This window comes from Rousettus aegyptiacus, unplaced genomic scaffold (genome assembly GCF_014176215.1).
Source record: "Rousettus aegyptiacus isolate mRouAeg1 unplaced genomic scaffold, mRouAeg1.p scaffold_m13_p_13, whole genome shotgun sequence".
Taxonomy (NCBI): Eukaryota; Metazoa; Chordata; class Mammalia; order Chiroptera; family Pteropodidae; genus Rousettus; species Rousettus aegyptiacus.
In genome coordinates, this window is record NW_023416288.1 from 80388185 (window position 1) to 80408955 (window position 20771).

At 34.1% G+C, this 20771-nt stretch overlaps 1 protein-coding gene across 4 annotated transcripts in view; it reads left to right on the forward strand.

Moving 5' to 3' along the window:
• Window positions 1-20771, forward strand: part of HECW1 (HECT, C2 and WW domain containing E3 ubiquitin protein ligase 1) — a 455900-nt gene that overhangs the window by 181061 nt on the left and 254068 nt on the right. For all 4 annotated transcript variants that reach the window (XM_036231048.1, XM_016118948.2, XM_016118947.2 and 1 more), the window contains one exon: window positions 12927-13021. In XM_036231048.1, coding sequence (XP_036086941.1) covers window positions 12927-13021 — 95 coding nt within the window. The remainder of the gene's footprint in view (window positions 1-12926; window positions 13022-20771) is intronic.

Sequence of the window (20771 nt, forward strand, 5' to 3'; positions counted from 1 at the left end):
CAGTTTCTTTAGCCATTAATCTATCGTAGGACACTTTGCGTGCTTCTATGTCCTGGCCACTGTGAATAATGCTGATATGAACATCGGTGTGAAAATATCTTTTTGGATATAGGTTTTCAAGTCTTTAAGGTAAATACCCAGTAGAGGGATTGCTGGATCATATGGTAGATCAAGTTTAAGTTTTTTGAGGAAAAACCATATTGTCTTCTGTAGAGGTTGTACCAATTTGCAGTTCCACTAGCAGCGTATGAGAGTTTCTTTTACTCTGCATCCTCTCCAACATTTGTTATTATATTACTTGTCCTATGATTATAACTATTCTAACAGGGGTTTGATTTGCATTTACCTAATAGCTAGCAATGTTGAGCATCTCTTCATATATTAGTTGGCCATTTGTATGTCCACTAGGGAAAAGTGTCTGTTCAGGTCCTCTGCCCACTTTTTGATTGAATCATTTTGTTGTTGTTGTTGTTGTTAATGAGTCATCTAAGTTTTTTGCATATTTTGGATATTACGCCCTTATTGGAGGCATTGCTTGCAAATATATTTTCCCATTTGGATGGTTGTCTCTTTACCTTGTTGACAATTTCTTTTGCTGAGCAGAAGCTTTTTAGTTTGCTGTAGTGCCAATCATTTATTTCAGCTTTTACTTCTCTTGCTTTTGAGGTCAAATTCCTAAAATACTTTTTTAAGTTCAAGGTCCTTGAGTTTAGTTCCTATATTTTCTTCTATGCATTCTATTGTTACAGGTCTTATATTTAGGTCCTTAATTAATTTTGAGTTAATTTTTGTGTGTGGTGATAGACACAGTCTAGTTTCATTCTCTTACAGGTGGCTTTCCAGTTTTCCCAGCACAATTTATTGAAGAGGCTTTCCTTTCTCCACCGTATGTTTTTGGCTTTTTTGCCAAAAATTATTTGCGCATATAAAAATAGGTCGACTTCTGGAATCTTGATTCTGTTCCATTGGTCCATGTGTCTGTTTTTCTGCCAATACCATGCTGTTTTGATTACTGTTGCTTTGTAGTATAATTTGAAGTTGGACAGAGTGATGCCTCCAACCTTGTTCTTTTTTCTCAGGATGGCTTTGACAATTTGGGGTCTTTTGTGCTTTCATGCAAAGCTGATGATTTTTTGTTCTATTTCTTTAAAAAATGCTGATGGGATGTTGATGGGGATTGCATTACATCTGCATAATGCTTTAGGTAATATGGTCATTTTAACTATGTTGATTCTTCCAATCCAAGAACACAGAAAATCTTTCTATTTCTTTGTATCTTTTTTGATTTCTTTTAATAGGGCCTTATACTTTTCATTATATAAGTCCTTCACTTGTTTTGTTAAATTTATTATTAGGTATTTTATAATATTTGTTGCAATTGCAAAAGGAATGATTTTTTCCACTTCTTTTTCTGATGCTTTATTATTAGAGAGGAATGCAATGGGTTTCTGAATGTTGATTTTGTATTTAGAGACTTGACTGTATTTGCTTATTGTTTCTAGTAGTGTTCTTGTGTAGCTTTACTACACATTCTCTATCTATATAGAGAATGTCATCTGCAAATAGTGACAGTTTAACTTCTTCGTTTCCTATTTGGATACCTTTTATATCTTTCTCTTGTCCGATTGCACACACTAGGACATTTAAAGTGATGTGGTGGTAGTGGACAGCCTTGTCTAGTTCCTGATCTTAGAGGGAAGATTTTTAGTTTTTCATTATTAATGTTGACTGAGGGTTTGTCGTAGATGTCCTTTACTATGTTAAGGTATTTCTATACCGATTTTGTTAAGTATTTTGATCAAAAATGGATGCTGTATCTTTTTGAAGGTTTGTTCACAATTTCTCTTTTACTTTTGAATAATGATTTCAAAGACACATAGAATTCTAGGTTAGCCGGTTATTTTCTTCAAGACTTAGGAATGTCATTTTCCTGTCTTCTGTCTTATCAAAATCAACTTGTTAGTCTGTGATTCCTTTGAAGAGAATGTATTTTTTTTCTCTGATGCCTTTAAAAGTTTTCTCTTTGCTTTTATATTTTAGCAGTTTAACTATTATGTGCTTAGGAGTGATTTAGTTTCCATCCTTTGTTCTGTCTCCCTTTAGTCTCTATTGACCCATTGTCCAGTTTTCTAACTCTCTTTCTGCTATATCTGATCCTCTGCTATACCTATGTATTGAGTTCTTAATTTCAACTCTTTTTTTCCAAGAATAAAATCCCCATTTGATTCTTTTCTATTGGTTCTCATTTTCTGGCAAAGTCTACACTTTATATATTTTATATATATATAAATCATAGCTTCTTTGCAGTTTTTGCTTAATGACTTAAATATAGAATCCTATTTCCATTTCTTCCTTGCTTTTTGGAATTTGCATCTGTCTCTTACTATACTTGATAATTTTCTAACAATTGCCATAAATTGAGTGTGAAACATTGTAAGTACTTGGCACTGGCATTTTCCTCCAGAGGGGATTTGAACTTTTCCTAGCTAGGTGGTGAGGATGCTGATGGCCTTGGTTCAACACAAAGATGAGCTTAATGAAGTGCAGTTCAGCATGGTTCGGGTTCAGTCTCCTTTCAGCTTGCCTTATTCCTAGGGAAACCTCTCCAAGGCCTTCACAGAGAGCTGAGAATTGTCATCAGAGGCCTTCTGTTTCCCCGCTCCCTGCCAGGTGTCTTCAATACTAAGAGACATAAAATGTTGGCTCTACTTTCCTGATGTCTTCATGACTAGATTTTTAGTCTTTGCTCTGAAGGTTTCAGGATCCAGATGTCTTAGAGGAAGCCAGCTAGAGTAGGTCCTGTATTCTAGCTCCACATGGCCACCAGCAGCTCTGCTGGTCTGCCACCAGAGAAAAGGGGCTATAGATTATCAGCTCATCCCACAAATCTTCTCCTTAGTCTAGACTTTGTAGGCCCTGTTGCTTCTATTGCTCTGTAGTACCTTAAACATTTTGTTTTAAAATCTGCTTATCTAGTTAGAAGCAGAAGCATTAATCTGCTACAATTACTTTATCCTAGTAAGAAGAGGAAGTCTCTAATTGCCTTTTAGAAAACATTCTATATGCAATGATCCCAGATATCAGAAACACTGTCTAGATAGTGGTAGTAACCAGCACTGGAATAGGAAACAAAATATGTTTATGGGGTTGGTTTTGAGTTTGGGATTATCCTTTAATACCTGATCTAAGTATTTTCCATAAATAAGTTCTGGGGTCATTTCACATAATGCTTCATTTTGATCACTCTTCCCATTTTTTCTGGGTACCACATTTACAAGCATTAACATAGGATTTATGCTGCTGTTCTAAATAGAAAATAAGTCAAATAATATGTTTTTCATGTAAAAAATCAGTTATCACAATTACTTTAAAAAGGTTGCAATGACTATTTTTCATTCAATTAAACATAATTTATCTATTAAAGAAACATGACTATAAAGGGGGAAAATTGGCATGATGGCAGAGGCTTTGTTCATCTCTCTTGTGACTAAATCAAAGTTGTGACAGAAACACAATGCAAACAGCAAACGAAGGCACCTGGGATCTAGATAAACAGAAGCACTGCAACTAGGGAGAGAAATAAGAAATTACCCAGCAATGGTAGAAGGTAAAACGGTCAAAGATGTGAGGCTGCCTGGTCTCAAGAAGCTGAATGGGACAGAGGCTATAGCAGCGGCAGCCAGCAGCTGCAGATGCATCTTAAAGGGGCCATGTTTGCCAGTGGACTTTTGTGGTGCGGGACCTGCTCCCTTTGAGCACCAGAGCCTGGTTGGTTGCTTTGGGGGGGGCACCAGGAACTTACACGCAGACACTGAGTTGTCAGAGCGAGGGCCAGAGGGGAGGCTCTCTCCTAGGCAGAAGTGCTGGTGATCTATATTGTTCCTCTGTTGAGCCCCCCTCACTCTGAGTGTGTGAAATCCCCTCTGCCATAGATAACACATCATCAAACTGCATAAAAGATGTTGCTCTGCCCAGAGGATTCCCTGAAACTCTACCTCCCTCAATTTGCAGCCCCATCCAAGCCTCAACTAGGTATGACCTCAGAAATCTGGTGCTCCTTGCTGAGCCAACTCCAAGACTCAGATGGATGGCAACTGATCTCGGTTTGGGTGTGGCTTCTTAAGGAAACTATATGCACAACATCTGTGGATCATTTGCTGAATCTTATAAAGTGGTTCCAGAGGGGTGCAGGCTGGGTTAAACTAGGCCTGCAGCTGAACCCCTCTCAGGACTGTGCCACTGGACACTTACTACACAAAGCCACACTAATAAGACTGGAAGACTTAAGAGCTTTGCTTAATACACAGAAACAGACACAGGAAGGCAGCCAAACTGAGAAGACAAAGAAACAGAAACCATATGAGAGAACAAAACTAAGATCCAGGAATAATGGAGTAAGCTATCTAACAAATGCAGAGTTCAAAACAATGCTTATAAAGATGCTCGATGAACTTAGAAGAAGAGTAGATGAACTCAGTGAGAACTTTAACAAAGAGATAACAAACATAAAACTGGAAATGGAAATTATTAAAGGGAACCAGTCAGAAATGAAGAACACATGATTCGAAATGAAAAGTATATTAGATGGAATAAACAGAGTGAATAAAGAAGAGGATATAATCATCTATATAGAGGATAGGGGAGCCAAGGACACTCAATCAGAATGAAAAGAAAAAAGAAGCCAATACTATAATAATAATAATTTAAAGAGCCTATGGGACACAATTAAATGTAAAAATATCTGTGTCACATGAGTATTTGAAGGAAAACAAGACATTGAAGAGCTATTTGAAGAAATAATGATTGAAAATTTCCCTCCCCTAGTGACAGAAATAGACATAGAACCCTGGTAAACTCGAAGTCTCAAGAATGACGATCCCAAAGAGGCCCACACCAAGACACATCATAATTAAAATGCCAAAGGTGAAATACAACGAGAGAATCTTAAAAGAAGCAAGAGAAAAGCAATTCATTACCTACAAGGGAGCAACCATAAGACCAACAGCTGATTTTGCAAAAGAAACTCTGCAGTACAGAAGGGCTTAGCACAAAATATTCGATGTGATGAAAACCCAGGATCTGCAATCAAGAATACTTTTTCCAGCAAAGTGATCATTTAGAGTCGAAGAACAGATAAAGAGCTTCCCAACAAAAAAAAGCTAAAAGAATTCATCAACACCAAACTAGTATTACAGGAAATGTTGGAAGGACTTCTTTAAGTAGAAAAAAAACAACATGTATCTAAAACAGGAATAAAGATGGGTAATAACTCTATTCCCATCAACAAGTACCACAAATAGAAAAGAATTAAGAGCTCTAACCAAAAGACAGGGTGGTTGAATGGATAAGAAAACAAGACCCCTACATATGCTGCTTACAAGAGACTTGCTTCAGATTAAAAGACACAGACTAAAATGAAGGGAATGGAAAAATAAATTGCCTTTATGGCTCTAAAAGGTATTGGGTGGAATGAAATAAGTCAGATAGAGAAAAACAAATATCACATGCTTTCATGTACATGTGGAATCTAAAGAACAAAATCAAGAATAACAAAAAAATGAAAATAAATTCATAGATACAGAAAATATTTTGAGGGCTATTAGATGGGAGGGGGCCTGAGGGGTTGGTGAAAAAGGACAAAGAGATTTAAGAAGTACAAATAGATAGTTAAAAAACAGTCATGGAGATAAAAAGTATAGCATAAGAAAAATAGTTAAATGTTGTAATAAATCTGTAAGGGGGAAGAGGGATACTTGATTTAATGGGATGATCAATTTGTGAGTTATATAGATCTCTAATCACTATGCTGCACAACTGAAACTAATATTTTATGCCAACTATAATTGAAAAAATACTCATTGAATTGCACAATGTAAATATGAGCAACTAATTGTCTATTATACTTGAATAAAATCAGGGGGAAAAATCATGACTATTGCAAGGCAATTTTTCTAAGTGAGGTAAATATGAAATGTGTAAGGATGTGACCATCTTCTCTGTATTCAAATTTTATTACAAAGTTAATATAATCAGTCCATAATACAGCATTCTAAATCACTTCTGAAAACTGTAATCTAAGTAAGATGATATCTTTACCAAATTACATAATTTTGACAAATCAGTATGATATTTTATAATAAGATTATTTTTTGTTAGAATCATATATTTAATGAGAATTTTACTACACATAGTAAAACAAATTTTTTTGGTAAAACAATGTAGTTTTAAAACATATAATTTTCTTCTTTTCAATGAATTATAGGATGCAAGTTACTGAAATTAAATGTAACAGGACAAGGGTGTATAAAAGATGACATCTTTATTTTGGTGTTAGTCCAAAAGCAGGGTCTTAAACAAATGAAATTTTAAAACTTTTTAAATGAGATTCAATAGACAATATCAGTTTTAACTGAAAGTAACTTTTCCCATGTTAAATCTTTACACGTTGTGGAATTTTTAATATTAAATGCCTTGCCAGTGCACACTAATTCAATTTTTTAGGAAGTCCTTCATCCTCCTTGTTTTGTTTTATTTTTGAATTTTTTCAAATTTTTACTTTTCAATTAGAGTTGACATTTAATATTTTCAGGTGTTCATTATAGTCATTAGACATTTATGCAATTTATGAATTGACTCCCCCTCCCCCCCCATTAGTCTTATACCTACCTGGTGCTGTACGTTGTTATTACAATATTATTGGCTATATTACCTGTGCTGTATTTCACATTCTGGTGACTATTTTGTAACTATCAATTTGCACTTCTTAATCCCTTCACTTTCCTTGTGTTTTGTTCAAAAATCATAGCTTTTCTCTAAACTATTTATTAAAATTCACTTAACTCATATTTTTTAAATAAAAATGTAGGATAGACTGGGGGACCTAAGATTTTATACTGCTAATGTTGATTATTTCTTTGAAAGTACTGCTCTTGCTATTTCCTCTTACTAAGGCTAAATATTTTTCAGACTCAAAATTCAATTTATGTCATATTTCTTCTTGATTTTTTTTGAGCATTTGAAGATCTTTTACTTTTTATTATTCCTTCTAGATCATTTTCAAGACTGACTCTTTCACAGTGATTATAGCTTCTTGAGTTAAAATTGCTTTTCTTTAAGTTAAAATTGATTTTGAAGATGTGGTTTAAATTTGTCTCACATTTGTTTTGTGAATGAAATACTAGTAGATTTAAGTTCATTGTCTTTACAAAATATTATTGCATTTAGATAGTTTGGTTCTTTCTGTACAAATAAGGGATTTCACAATGGAACACATTTTGCCACTATGTTGGTCTGTTTGGTCTAATTCAACTCTGGGCACACTTTGTTTCTTAAAATTTGGACATTTCTACATTGCAGACATTGTAACATACATTGTAACAGATAGCTAAAAACTTGCTATTTTTATGTTACTTGTTAGATATTTATTGTACTGGAATCTGGACAGCAATAGGAGTAATCACTTTATTCTCAGAAATATTTTTAATGGTTTCGGAATTCCATGTTGACAGTTATTTTCTTTCAGCACTTTGAAGCTCTCATTTCTTTTTCTTCCATTATTTCTGTTTCTGTTGAAAAGACATCTATCAATCTAATTGTTCCTATAGAGGTAATCTACCTCTTTGAAGATGTGATTTTTCTATTCTTTTTTAAGTTTTACAGATGTCTGGGTGATGTGTTCTTTTTGGCTTCATGGGACTTTTAAAATCTATAGCTTGATGTCTTTCATAACTTTTTTAAAAAAAATATTTAGCTTTAGTACCACTGTCTGTCTCATCTCCTTTTGGATTCCAATCTACATATATTTTAGACAACCCCTAGTATCTCATCTGTTTCTTACTTCTATTTTTTTTTTTTTATTTTACATTCTTTTTCTCTTTATGCCTCATTCTGGATTTTTTAAATGATCTATGTTCCAGTTTCCTAATTTTTTTCCTGTATTTTGTTTAGTCTACTTTAAACCCACCCACTGAGTACATTATTTCAAAATTGTAGTTTTTTAGATTCAGAATATCCGTTTGGTTCTTTTTAAAATATATATAGACTTCATTCTTTGCTGATATTTTCAATCTTATCTTTTATTTTCTTGAATATTTTAAGTATATATTCAGTAAAGCTTGTGTCTGATAACTCCAATATCTGGAAGCTATATGGGTCTGCTTACAATGCCTGATCTTTCTGCTGATATTTTTTTCCATTGCCTTGTCTCTGCATGGGCCTGGTCAATTTTAATTGAGAACTGGACTTTATAAATGAAAACTTGTAGAAATAATTTGTGACTTAAAATGATGTTATTTTCCTCCCGAGAGGATTTGCCTTTCCTTCTGGGCTATGTCTAGAAATTCAGAATAACTTCAATGGAACTTCAAGATTTGAAATGATTTGAAAGGCTAAGGTCATTATATTTCTCAACGGCATATATGTTTTGCTATGTAGAATTTCAGCTTGAATCATGAAGGATTTACCAGAGTCCTCCTCTTAATTTTTATCTCCTTAGTCTTGCAAGTCTGTCAATTTTTTTTTCACCTTCCCTGCCTCTCAGCTGCATTTTTGGAGTCAACACAAGATCCATACCTAGGGAAAAAGCAATTTCAAATTGTTAGCTCATTTTTGAATTTTTTCTTTTGGATTTTTCCTCAATATTTTTCATTGGGGCATTTACCCCAAAGACTTGAAAACTCATATCCAAAAAATTTTTCACACTGATATTTATAGCAGCATTATTCACAGCCAGGACATGGAAGCAACTGAAGTGTCCTACAATAGATGATTGGCTAAAGAAACTGTGATACATATATACAATGGAATATTACTCAGCCATAAGAAGAGATGAAATACTGCCATTTACAACAACATGGACCTTGAAAAAATCATACTAAGTGAAATAAGTCAGACAGAAAAGGTTGAAAATCATAATATCACTTATATATGGGATACAAACCTAAAAGCAACGAATGAACAGGACAAACAAACAGAAACTCATGGACATGAACAAGGGACTAGTAGTTACCAGAAGGGAGGAGAGAGGGTGGAGGGAGAAAATAAAAATATAGAAAAAAAATAAAATGTTTAAAAAAATTGAAAAATATAAAAATTAAAAAAATATTTTCTATTGGCTCACTGGGTCTCTGATTTCATCAGTTTAGAATTTCCAGTATTAGGGGGGGAAAATTACAGGACTTCTAACTAAATTATATAAAGTCTGTCCCATGATTGGTACATACTTATACTAAAAACTTATTTTTATCCCTCTGTTTTCTGAAGCTCAAATTTAATTGAGTGTTCTGCCCTACTTTAGACAGATTTATCTCCATATTTTTGCAGCTTTCCTAGGTGATCTCTAAGTTATCTAGCATATCATTACTGGCAATGGAAGTTTGTTAGCTGGTCAACAGTTTAGTTATTAAAATTTTTTAAAAAGATGAATCACCAAATGAAAAGTTAATATGTTGTTTAAACCCTAGCTTCCATGAACTACATGTGTGACCTGTGTAAGTGCCTTTACATTTTAGTCTCATTTTCCTTAGATGTAAAATAAGAATGATAGATGACATTTGTTAAGGTCTTATATGACAAGCATTGTGCTAAGCACTTTTTAAAAGTAATAATCACCTTACTTCATAGAGATTTTGTGAGGATAAAATTAGAAAATAGTCTGGTACAAAAATTGCTAATTAACTGTTAGGACCTATTTGTCATAACTTTTAAATTTAATTATACATTATATATACACCAGCATTTACCGTCATTGCATACTAAAGTCTCAAACTCTATAGCAGGCCTACTAATCCCTCAACAGTGGAAGCACAAAACAACTATTTTCTTGTTTTTTTAGGTGATACTATAAGTGAAGTGAAAAATTTTACTTTCTGAATACATGTCCCAAAATAAAAACCATAGTTTCAAACATACATAATTGTAGATGTAGAAACTTTAGTTTTACTCCATTTTGTGAATGAGCTGAGCCGGTCACTTCTGCCAAAATTTGAAAACAAATCACTTGCCTAGAAAAAGTAACCAAAATGTTATAAGGAGTTCTATTTCAAGGCCACCATTAACCTTTAAGAGCTTAGGATGTAAACATCTTCCTTTGGAAGGATGTAGACATCACCCTTTGGTGAGTGGAGCATAGGTTGGATTTGAACCTCTTACTTACCCCATGGTTGGACACTTTTATGTAGGACATGCCTGAACAACTATACAACACAATTCTTTTAATTATAAATGCTGATCTCACTGGCACCTACAGGCAAAGTAACTCACATTCTGAACTACACTGACTCGACGTGGTTACCTAGCTACGTGGCTCTCTGCTTTATTCAGGATTCCTCCATGATTTCTAACCTACAAGATACCTGTCTCTGAGGCTGTGATAGTAGTGGATCTGGGTATTAAGACTAACTAGGGGACAACTGTGAGGTGCCTTGGAAAATATGGAACTAAGTTATACGATTGCTCATCAAGAGCTTAAAAGGTAATCTACAGCTTTGCAAATTACTGTAGACAAAGAGTAACTCTGGAAGGAAACTAAAAATATTGATATTTCTAACATAAGAACACATCCACTAAAGCACCCAGGCATATCCAGGCAGTGGGAAGTCTTAACAATTACAGTTTAATGGATAAAAAAGAGTAAATACAATGGCCAATTAAAAGTTGGTGAAAAAATGTTTAATCTCACTAGTAATCAAATAAATTAAAACAAGATATTATTTTTAGCTCATATTTAACTGATAGTGCTCAATGTTAGCAAGGGTTCTATGATTTAATCAGAGTTCCATTTTTCTGGTGGAAGTGTAAAGTGATTATTGGAAAGCAGTTGGCCACAGGATGGGAGAATCCTTAAAATATTCATATCTTCTAAAGATGATTATTGAAATATTTATATCTTCTATTTCAAGGAATATTTTATATCATTTAGGTTTAAATTTAGCTATATATAACAGAAATCCCAAAATAACAATGGCAAAAAAAACCCCATGTTATCTGTAAGAGAAGCTTCAAAATGTAGTACTTTAGTAGGACATTGTCATCCAAAATAAAATTGACATTCTGTCATTAAGGAGGAAAGGAAGAACGAGTGTTAAATAGGTAACTAACAATTTTTACTCTATTATCCTGGGGAGCAAACTCAAACTCAAAAATAATTTTCAAAAAGTCATTGATCTGTAGAAAAAAGCCAAAATTTCCAAAAATAGGAGAATGTTTACAAATTACAAATAAATTCAATTATTTCATAGGCTAAGGAATATTATATATGAAGTTTTAAATGATAGTTGAACATGCTTATGCAATAATGTTAATTTCAAAAAAAAAAATCAAAATGCATTGTTGTATAAAATTTATGCAGGCGTACCTTATTTTGTTGCACTTAGCAGATATTGCATTATTTTACAAATTGAAGGTTTATGACAACTCTATGTCAAGCAAGTCTATCGGCTTCATTTTTTCAATAGCATTTGTTCATTTTGCATCTCTGTGTCACATTTTGGCAATTTTTGCATTGTTTCAGAGTGTATGTCATTGTTATATTTGTTATGTTGATATGTGATCAGTGATTATTGATGTTACTAGGGCAAGACCCTTCACCAGCAAAAAAGATTATGACTCACTTAAAGTTCATAATGGTTATCAATTTTTAGCAATAAATTTTTAAAAAATAAGGTATGTACTTTTTTTATACACATAATGCTATTACATATTTAAAAGATTACTGTATAGTACAAATGTAACTTTTATATGCATTGGAAAACCAAGAAGTTCATGTGACTCTATTGTGATATTTGCTTTATTGAGGTGGTCTGGAACAGAACCTGCAATATATTTGAAGCATGTGTGTACTCTCAGGTATACAAAGAACACTCAGAAGATTTTTTTTTTTTTTTACTTTTCTTTGTTGTCCACATTTTCCACACTGAGTATATTTAAATTTATGTGAATGAACTTGTAAACATTATTTTAAAAAAACGTTATAATTGAATCTGAGAATTTGACGAATTCTTAGATTTGACAAATAGGATTCTAAATTGGAGATTTCCTCATATTGTAGCAAACAAAATTAAATTAAGGGATATAGCCTTACAAATTTTTCAAATTCAAAGAAAAAGCCCTATAAACAGTGAATTGGGAAAAGCAGATTATCTTCAGATGAACTAAACTCAGTTTGGCCACATATATTGTCCTCTACAGAACAAATTGCAGAAAGTAATGAGACACAGAATTATCATCTAGTCATCTTCATTGTTGTCATCATCACTAACATTTACTGAGCACCTAGTAACGCTTTTATTTAATTATCCAACATCTTATGAGGTAGGTGTTATTGCTGATCCTATTTTACACATAAGGGATAGGAGTTACAAAGGAGCTTGACTTGCTCATTGTCTCATAGATTTTCAATAATAGAGCTAAAATTCCAACCTAGGCAGCATAATTCCCCAAGGACATATCTTTACCGTTTACATATATAGAAATTTGAAGAAAAACAAGTTGCGATGCAAAGAGTTTACTGATGTGTAGAAAACATGTCTCATGTTCATGTATTTCAATAACTTCTCAAAACTTTCCTCAAATTTACCAAGTCATTAATCACAACAAAGTATTTTATAACAGAAAATTACAAAAGAAATAGACTGGTGGTAAGCATCAAATTACCTACCTTAGAACTAAGTATTTAAAAGCAATAACCTCTTTAGATAGCCTCTAATAGAGAAGTCTAAATCTATTTAACTTGGATACAGAAATTCTAAGGCCAAATCAATTTTTATGACATTTTTAGAATTCAGTCAGACCTCTTGACTATCATATGGGGCCTGCCTGGCTCATGGAAGAAATGAAGTTGTATTTCTTGAGGATGTCTTCTCTTGCCCTGGCTAACTCTTTCTGATTTATACTTTACTTCTCAGTTCCATTTCATTTTTGTCTTTCAGCTGAAACTAAGATATGCTTCAAATACTACCATGGAGTGAGTGGAGCCCTGCGAGCTACCACCCCCAGTGTCACAGTCAAAAATTCGGCAGCTCCTGTAAGTCCCATTCCTTGCTTTCTGGTCAGATCTAATTCTGGTGCTTCTTTACTTTTCCATCTACTCTTATGTTTGTGTGTTTTTATGTACACACACATATGGAGACATATTGATAAATTATGAATAGGCAGCTAAACGACAGACATGCATCTTAAAATAATACAGAAGAATGAGATCCAAAGACAAGCTTATTAAAATGTATACTACTTTTTGTTAAAGAAATGTCAAGCTTCAATTGATAGCCAGATATTTTTAATAGACTCATGCTTCATAACAATGAATAATAAATCTTTCTTTGGAACACATTTTTAAATTTCTTGATTTTAGATATGTATTTTTCATATGTTTTAATTTCATTTTAGGCTTATAAATAAATAACTGATTTTAGTCATAAAATTATAAAATGATAGTCCTAGAAAAGTCTAAAATCTCTGATCCTTTTTTTTCTTTACATAAATAAGGAAACCACGCTCAAAGAACTTAAGTAAAATACCTCAGGTCCCACAGTTAATTAGTTGCAGATCAGGGTTTTAAATCACGTCTTTTGTTCCCTGTTCTGTGGCTTTGATTAGTACTATGGTAACAGGCACCATCTTTTTCTAAATTACAGTCTAGTTTTTATCTTTGTGGAACTTTTTATGTTAGTTCTCAATACATCTGATCAGGCTAGCTGATATCTACTTACAAATGGCATTCTTACCTTTTTCACATAAATTTATAATTACTGAATGGAGGAGACTGAAAAAACCCCAGTGAGAACTTTGTCATGCTCATGTAAGTAAAAAACACATTTTTTTTTCCTATGGGGAGTGAGAAGGAGGGGTGGGACAAGTACTTGAAATGAAATATGAATGATTCAGAAAATAGTTTGGGTCTAAAAGATAAGTGTGAGATTTAAGTGAGAGATCCACTCTTCCAGGGCTATTTGTATAGGCCATCCTCAAAAGAGGGCACTTGGAAAACCAAAGAGGTCCTGATGCACGTAGCCAATTGTGAAGGCAGGGAGATCAGCTAAATTGAGGCAGTAAAGATGGAGTTGAGGCTGAATTAAACCAGAGGCAAGGTGGACAAAGCAAGAAGACATTGAACACACAGCAGACAGAGGAGGAAGGAGGCTGGAAATGGACTTGAGCTGATTTATGATAAGTCTTTCTGACATAGGCTTGGCTGGCTTTTGCCATGCTAGCAAGTCCTGTGATGAGGGGATGCTGACTTCAGGAACAAGGGCTTATGTCTGAGAAGAGGAAACATGATACAAGGTGTTTCAATCATGTTATTTGTTATTCCAAATGTGTTACCATAGCTTGTTTTTAGAACTCAGATATCTTGAAATACTTTGATATGTTGCTATTGTTTTGGTTATCATCTCCATAACGATTTTCTCACAAATATCTGTAAATACTTGACACTTTAATGTACATTATACTTTGCTTCTCTTCATAATACCTATGTATGGAAGGCCCAATCATAAAGCCCATGTGACACCAGGAGTCAGAGAGAATAATTGTTCTACTTCTTCATCAGAGATGAAACTTTGGAGTCCTGTGGCAAAAGGGAACATGGATTTTCCTGCAAGACAGTATTTTAATGTACAGTTAGGTTTTATAATAGTTAAACTATTAGTGGCCCTTATTGTTCTATATCATGGTGCACTTATCAAAGAAGTTTTACTTGTATTATCCTTGTTGATTCACAGCACATCTGTGAGATAGGCAGGAAGTATCGTTTGGGTTTTGTGACCACTTGGCTATATGGCAATGAAGTTGAATCAAATCTAGCTTATACTTTTTGCAACTCACTTTAGTTACTAGTATAATCTAACAACATTCTGGATTAAACAAGCCTATGAAGTTCGGTCTGGGATTTAAGCTCATTGTTTCTAAGGGGAAATGCTATTCGAGTATCCCAAAATCAATCTGTCAATAAATTTGAGTATTTATTTTTAAATTGAAAATTGCTGGTGCTGCAGTAATTTCTTATGAAGAGTTAGTTTTCTATGGCCATTATATTATGTCCCAAAAGTTACTAAGCTAGTTTGTGACAATATACTAAAATTATAATTCTTTGAAAAGGAGTGGCTAGATATTAAATTTTCATTTAGTACTTTAATGCTTTGAGCATAGCAGGTTATCAATATATATTAGCACTTTTTCTTATTTCTTCATTCTGCCTTATTCTTTGCCTTTGTCCTACTATAGACATCTGTTGAGGTCCCTGTTATAAAAAGAAGTTGTCATCTATCCTTATCTTTCTGGGGCTTTCATTTATTAATTAGTCTTGATCATATATCAGAAACTAGAATGGGTTAGAGTTACTGAGATGAATGAAATATAAGCCCTCTCATTGAGAACCTATAGTTATTCTATTAGAAATGATATACAATCTAAAATTTCAGGTACTAGAGGGTGAAATCCATTGTTCTGGTGTGTGGAGAAGGCAGTAAGGGTGTGTCTACAGCAGCTGAGAAGACTTTTAGAAGAGGTGGTATGTAGTCTGCATCAGGTAGCATGAATAAGACTTTGCCAGGCCTGGGAGAGAAGTAAGGCAGAAGAGACAGCATGTGCAAAGGCATGGGGGTATGAAATGCCACAAGACCTAAACTGTGTTAGGTCTAAAGAATATATGACTTACTTAATGTTCACCATATAGCCACTTTTTTTTTCATAGTTTTTGTATTTTACTGGGAGCATTTAGCATGTTTTATATTTTTCTATTTTCTGTAGAAAATCATTTTCAAAAGTAAGCTCTTCCTCTCAGTATTTTCACCCATGCCACATTCATCCTGTGCATTACATTCTCTCTTAATAAGTCGCATGATAGTTTTTTCCTCTCTCCATTTATACATGAAAGGACAGAAATCTATGCATACCTTCAGTTTTCCAAAAGACAGAGTAGGTAAATTGTCCTTAGTTCAACACTACTTTCACTGTGAATTTTCAAGTTTCTCCCTTCTGGTCTGCCTCAATAGTAGATTTCACATCTGCCTTCCCTTTTTGTGGGACTGAGCAGGCCTCTTCTAGTGGTGTGGGTATCTTCTGGACTAGATAAGACCACTTCCTCTGCCCCGCTAGGTTCTCCTACAGTGTGGGAAAGTGAGACAGATGTGTAGCTGTTCTCAGTCTATGTTCAAAGTACTGAGCACACCACTCCCTATGCCTGTTTTCCAAGTCTTTCCATAAAGAGCATTCACTTCACAGGGCAGTGGTCACCAAATGTTTTCTTCATCTTCAGCTGTGCTGAGCCCTGGGGACAGTAGTCTCTGGATATAGAAAATATGTAGCTATTGGAAGAATAATTCTGGCAGGCTCATGAGGCAGGGCCCAAAGGGTTGGGAAAAGGCTACCACAGTGAGGAACAGGCAGAGGACATTACGTTCCTGCCTTCTTTAGGGTCTAGTGTTGAGGGGTCCCGTAGATTCATAAACCAAGCCATGTGTAATCCAAGTATGTTTTTCTTACTCTGTCATCATCAACATTAAAATTTGTGGAAATTCCCTTGGAATTTTGTTATTCTCGATTTTTCCTATCTTTATTTCACATTGCTATTATCTCCTTTATCTATCTATCTATCTATCTATCATCTATCTATGCATTCTATACTTCTAACTTTTTCAATGAGAAATTAGAAGTAAAAATATCTGATTCTGTTCATTTTTTCACCACTTTAATTCAATTTCTCTGCAACCAAGCTTTTGATTATTGAGCAGTGTAAAGTTCTTCACCAAAACTTGAAATACTTTTCCATAAGTTCATGTTCATAGATTCATTTGCTTTGTTGGACCCCTAAGCAGAGACATTATCATCATTATCATCATCATCATTATCATCATCATCATCATCATCATCATCATCATCATCATATCATCATCATCATCATCATCATCATTGTCATAGTAATTCATTAAGACATTTTCTTGGAAACATAGGCTAAATTCATACTCTAAGATAGGATCAGGTCAAGATTTTCCTCCTTAAACAGAGTCTGGGTTTCCTGCAATGGAAAAAATATGCAATTAAGTCATTAAGCTTGGCTATATTAGTATTTGTCTTGGAAATTTTAAAAGCAGATCTTCTGAAAAAATATTTTAAATCATAATAAAGCAACCATGAAACTTTAAAGTTATAACAACTCTTGGAAAATATTCCAACCAAACTTGTTGAAAAATTAATTCACAGGTAATAGACTGATGTGACCAGCTATCTAGAATTGTTAGATATAAACCAATGAATTTGGAAGGTGCGTTGGTTTTATAATGAATGATGTGTGCTGTCGTGTTTGTCAGAGATTAAGTGGCAAGATCAGTTGCTGACTGAAGTCATTCTTGAAAGTATCAGTTGCAATATTATCAATTTTGGGGAGAAGATTTCCCAATTTACCAAAGAGTCCCTTTCATCTTGTGTACTCATATAGAGTCTCAACTTCACTCAAAATGTGTCAAGGAAAAATAGCCAAAATAATGATAATAATAATGGAGTATAGTTTATTCTCTCTTTATAACTGTACTGCTCTGATGAGCTGGAGTCCGGCATTGAGATCCTCAGGAGACTGGGCAGCAGCTTCACAGCTCCCTCAGGGTGAGGCAGCCTTAAATCTGGGGACAGCAGCATTTCCCAAGGGGCTATATTTTTATAATTTTAGTTTTTTAATGAGTAGTGCTACATAAAGAATCACAACAAAAGAGGAACATGGGAAAAGTTCACAGCCATTTCTCTTAAATCATAAGAAAACAGGGCCTATTAAATAGTTAGAATTGAACCTTTCGTGATCTCTTCAGACTCTTGCCCTACAATTGTATTGTTAAGCCTAACCTCATTTCAAGTTCTGATTCTGAAAAATCTAGCCTCATGATGTTTTAGGAACTTGATATTATATTTATTTTGTGATTTGGGTATTATAGCCATGGGGCCTTTTGTAAATTAATTCTGTTTGTCTGATGTCTCGCTAATACATCTATAATTATTTTGCAGTATGTCACCAGTATTTATCAAACCAGGCACTAAAAAGGAACTTAATCAATAATCCTATGATGAGACAAAAATCCAAGACTTAGTTCTTAATATTCTGAAAATCAGTTTCTAAATAAAAATAGTCCCAGTTATAGTAGAAGAACAAGAAGTCCTAAGTAATTAAATAGTATAATATTTTTATTTCACCCCTTTATATATATTTATGTTAGGTTTTCCTTAGGAGAGAATTTAAGAGAATATTTTGGTTTTCAGAAGCTATAAATCAAATGTAACAGAAAAAATACAATAAATGTAAACTTGAGTGCTCAAGCTAAAATTGCATATGTGATTTATTTACGTACAGAGGATAACTGTTGCCCAGATATTTACTAACAAAATTTAGAATGATTTTGTAAGGGGCTATTTTATAAGATTTCCTGACTATTATAACTTTAAATTCTGTCTCCTTTCCATAAGTCTAGGATGGAATGGAAAAGGAGTTTCTATAGGGAGAAGCTGAGGGTTAGATATTGACATAACATAATTTCTTCTAGCTGAGAATCAACGGTCACATTCTGTCTCAATCCTGAACTGACAAACTGTTTTATAGTGCTCAGAGCCCTTTGCCTCCAATCCTCTTCTCCCAGAAACTGCTCCCACTTTCTTAGCTGACTCTCAGCCATATATGCAGTACTCTAATTCCCTAACCTTGGAGGTCTGTGTAGAACATGGTTATGTTGTACATCTTTGTGTAGCCTACAGCTTTGATAATGAATTTTTTTTTCTTTTCCTTTTTTCATTGTTTACTGGGTTAACATTGGTTAAGAAAATTATATGATTTTCAGGTGTACATTATAATTTGACATCTATATATTTTATTGTGTGATTACCACCCAAAGTCTAGTTTCCCTTTACCCACTTCACCCTCCTGCTACTGCTCTATATTTGACGCCCTTTACCCTCTTTATGTCTTTCTTCCTCGCACACCCCCTACCCTCTGGTAACTGCTAGTCTATTGTTCATGTCCTTGAGTCTCTGTTTGTCCTGTTCATTTGTTGCTTTTAGGTTTATATCCCACATATAAATGATAGCATGTGATTTTCAACCTTTTCCATCTGGCTTATTTCGCTTAGCATGATTATCTCGAGGTCCATCCATGTTGTCGCAAATGGCAGTATTTGATCTCTTCTTATGGCTGAGCAATAGTCCATTGTATATATGTATCACAGCTTCTTTAGCCAATCATCTATAGTAGGACACTTCAGTTGCTTCCATGTACTGGCCACTGTGAATAGTGCTGCTGTGAACATTGGTGTGCAAATATCTTCTCATATATGGGTTTTCAAGACTCTGGGGTTAATACCCAATAAGGGATTGCTGGATCATACAGTAGATCAATTCTTAGGTTTTTGAGGAACCACCATACTGTTTTCCATAGTGGCTGTCTCACCAGCAGTGTGAGAGACTTTCTTTTTCTCTGCATCCTCCCCAACACTCTTTATTACTTGTCATGTTGATTATAACTATTCTAACAGGTGTGAGATGGTATCTCATTGTGGTTTTGATTTGCATTTCTCTAATAGCTAGTAATGTTGAGCATCTTTTCATATATTTGTTGGCCATTTGTATGTCCTCTAGGAGAAGAGTCTGTTCAGTTCCTCTACCCATTTTTTGATTGGATCGTTAGTTTTTTTCATTGTTGTTATTGAGTCATATGAGTTCTTTGTATATTTTAGATATTAGGCCCTTATCAGAGGCATTGCTTACAACTATATTTTCCCATTTGGATGGTTGTCTCTTTACATTGTTGATGATCTCTTTTGCAGAGCAAAAGCTTTTTAGTTTGATTTAGTCCCATTCAGTTATTTTTGCTTTTACTTCCCTTGTTTTTGAGGTCAAATTCATAAAATCCTTTTTAAGTTAAAGGTCCTTGAGCTTAGTTCCTATGTTCCTCTAAGCATTTTATTGATTCCAGTCTTATATTCAGGTCCATAATCCATTTCGAGTTAATTTTTCTGTGTAGTGATAGATAGTAGTCTAATTTTATTCTTTTGCAGTTGGCCTTCCAATTTTCCCAGCACCATCTAATAAAGAGGCTTTCCTTTCTACACTGTATGTTTTTGGCTTTTTTGTTGATAATTATTTGCTCATATAAAAATGGGCCGACTTCTGGAATCTTGATTCTGTTCCACTGGTCCATGTGTCTGTTTTTCTGCCAATACCATGCTGTTTTGATTACTGTTGCTTTGTAGTATAATTTGAAGTTGGGCAGAGTGATGCCTCCAACCTTGTTCTTTTTTCTCAGGATGGCTCTGGCAATTCGGGGTCTTTTGTGCTTTCATCCAATTCTGATGATTTTTGTTCTATTTCTTTAAAAAATGCTGATGGGATGTTGATGGGGATTGCATTACATCTGCATAATGCTTTAGGTAATATGGTCATTTTAACTATGTTGATTCTTCCAATCCAAGAACACAGAGTACCTTTCCAATTCTTTGTATCCTCTTGGATTTCTTTTAATAGGGTTAGTAGTTTTCATTATATAGGTCCTTCACATATTTTGTTAAATTAATTCCTAGGTATTTTATTCTTTTTGTCACAATTGCAAAAGGAATTCTTTTTTCCACTTCTTTTTCTGATGCTTTATTATTAGAGAGGAATGCAATGGGTTTTTGAATGTTGATTTTGTATTTAGAGACTTTACTGTATTTGCTTATTGTTTCTAGTAGTGTTCTTGTGGCATCTTTAGGGTTTTCTATGTAGAGAATCCTGTCATCCACAAATAGTAACAGTTTGACTTCTTC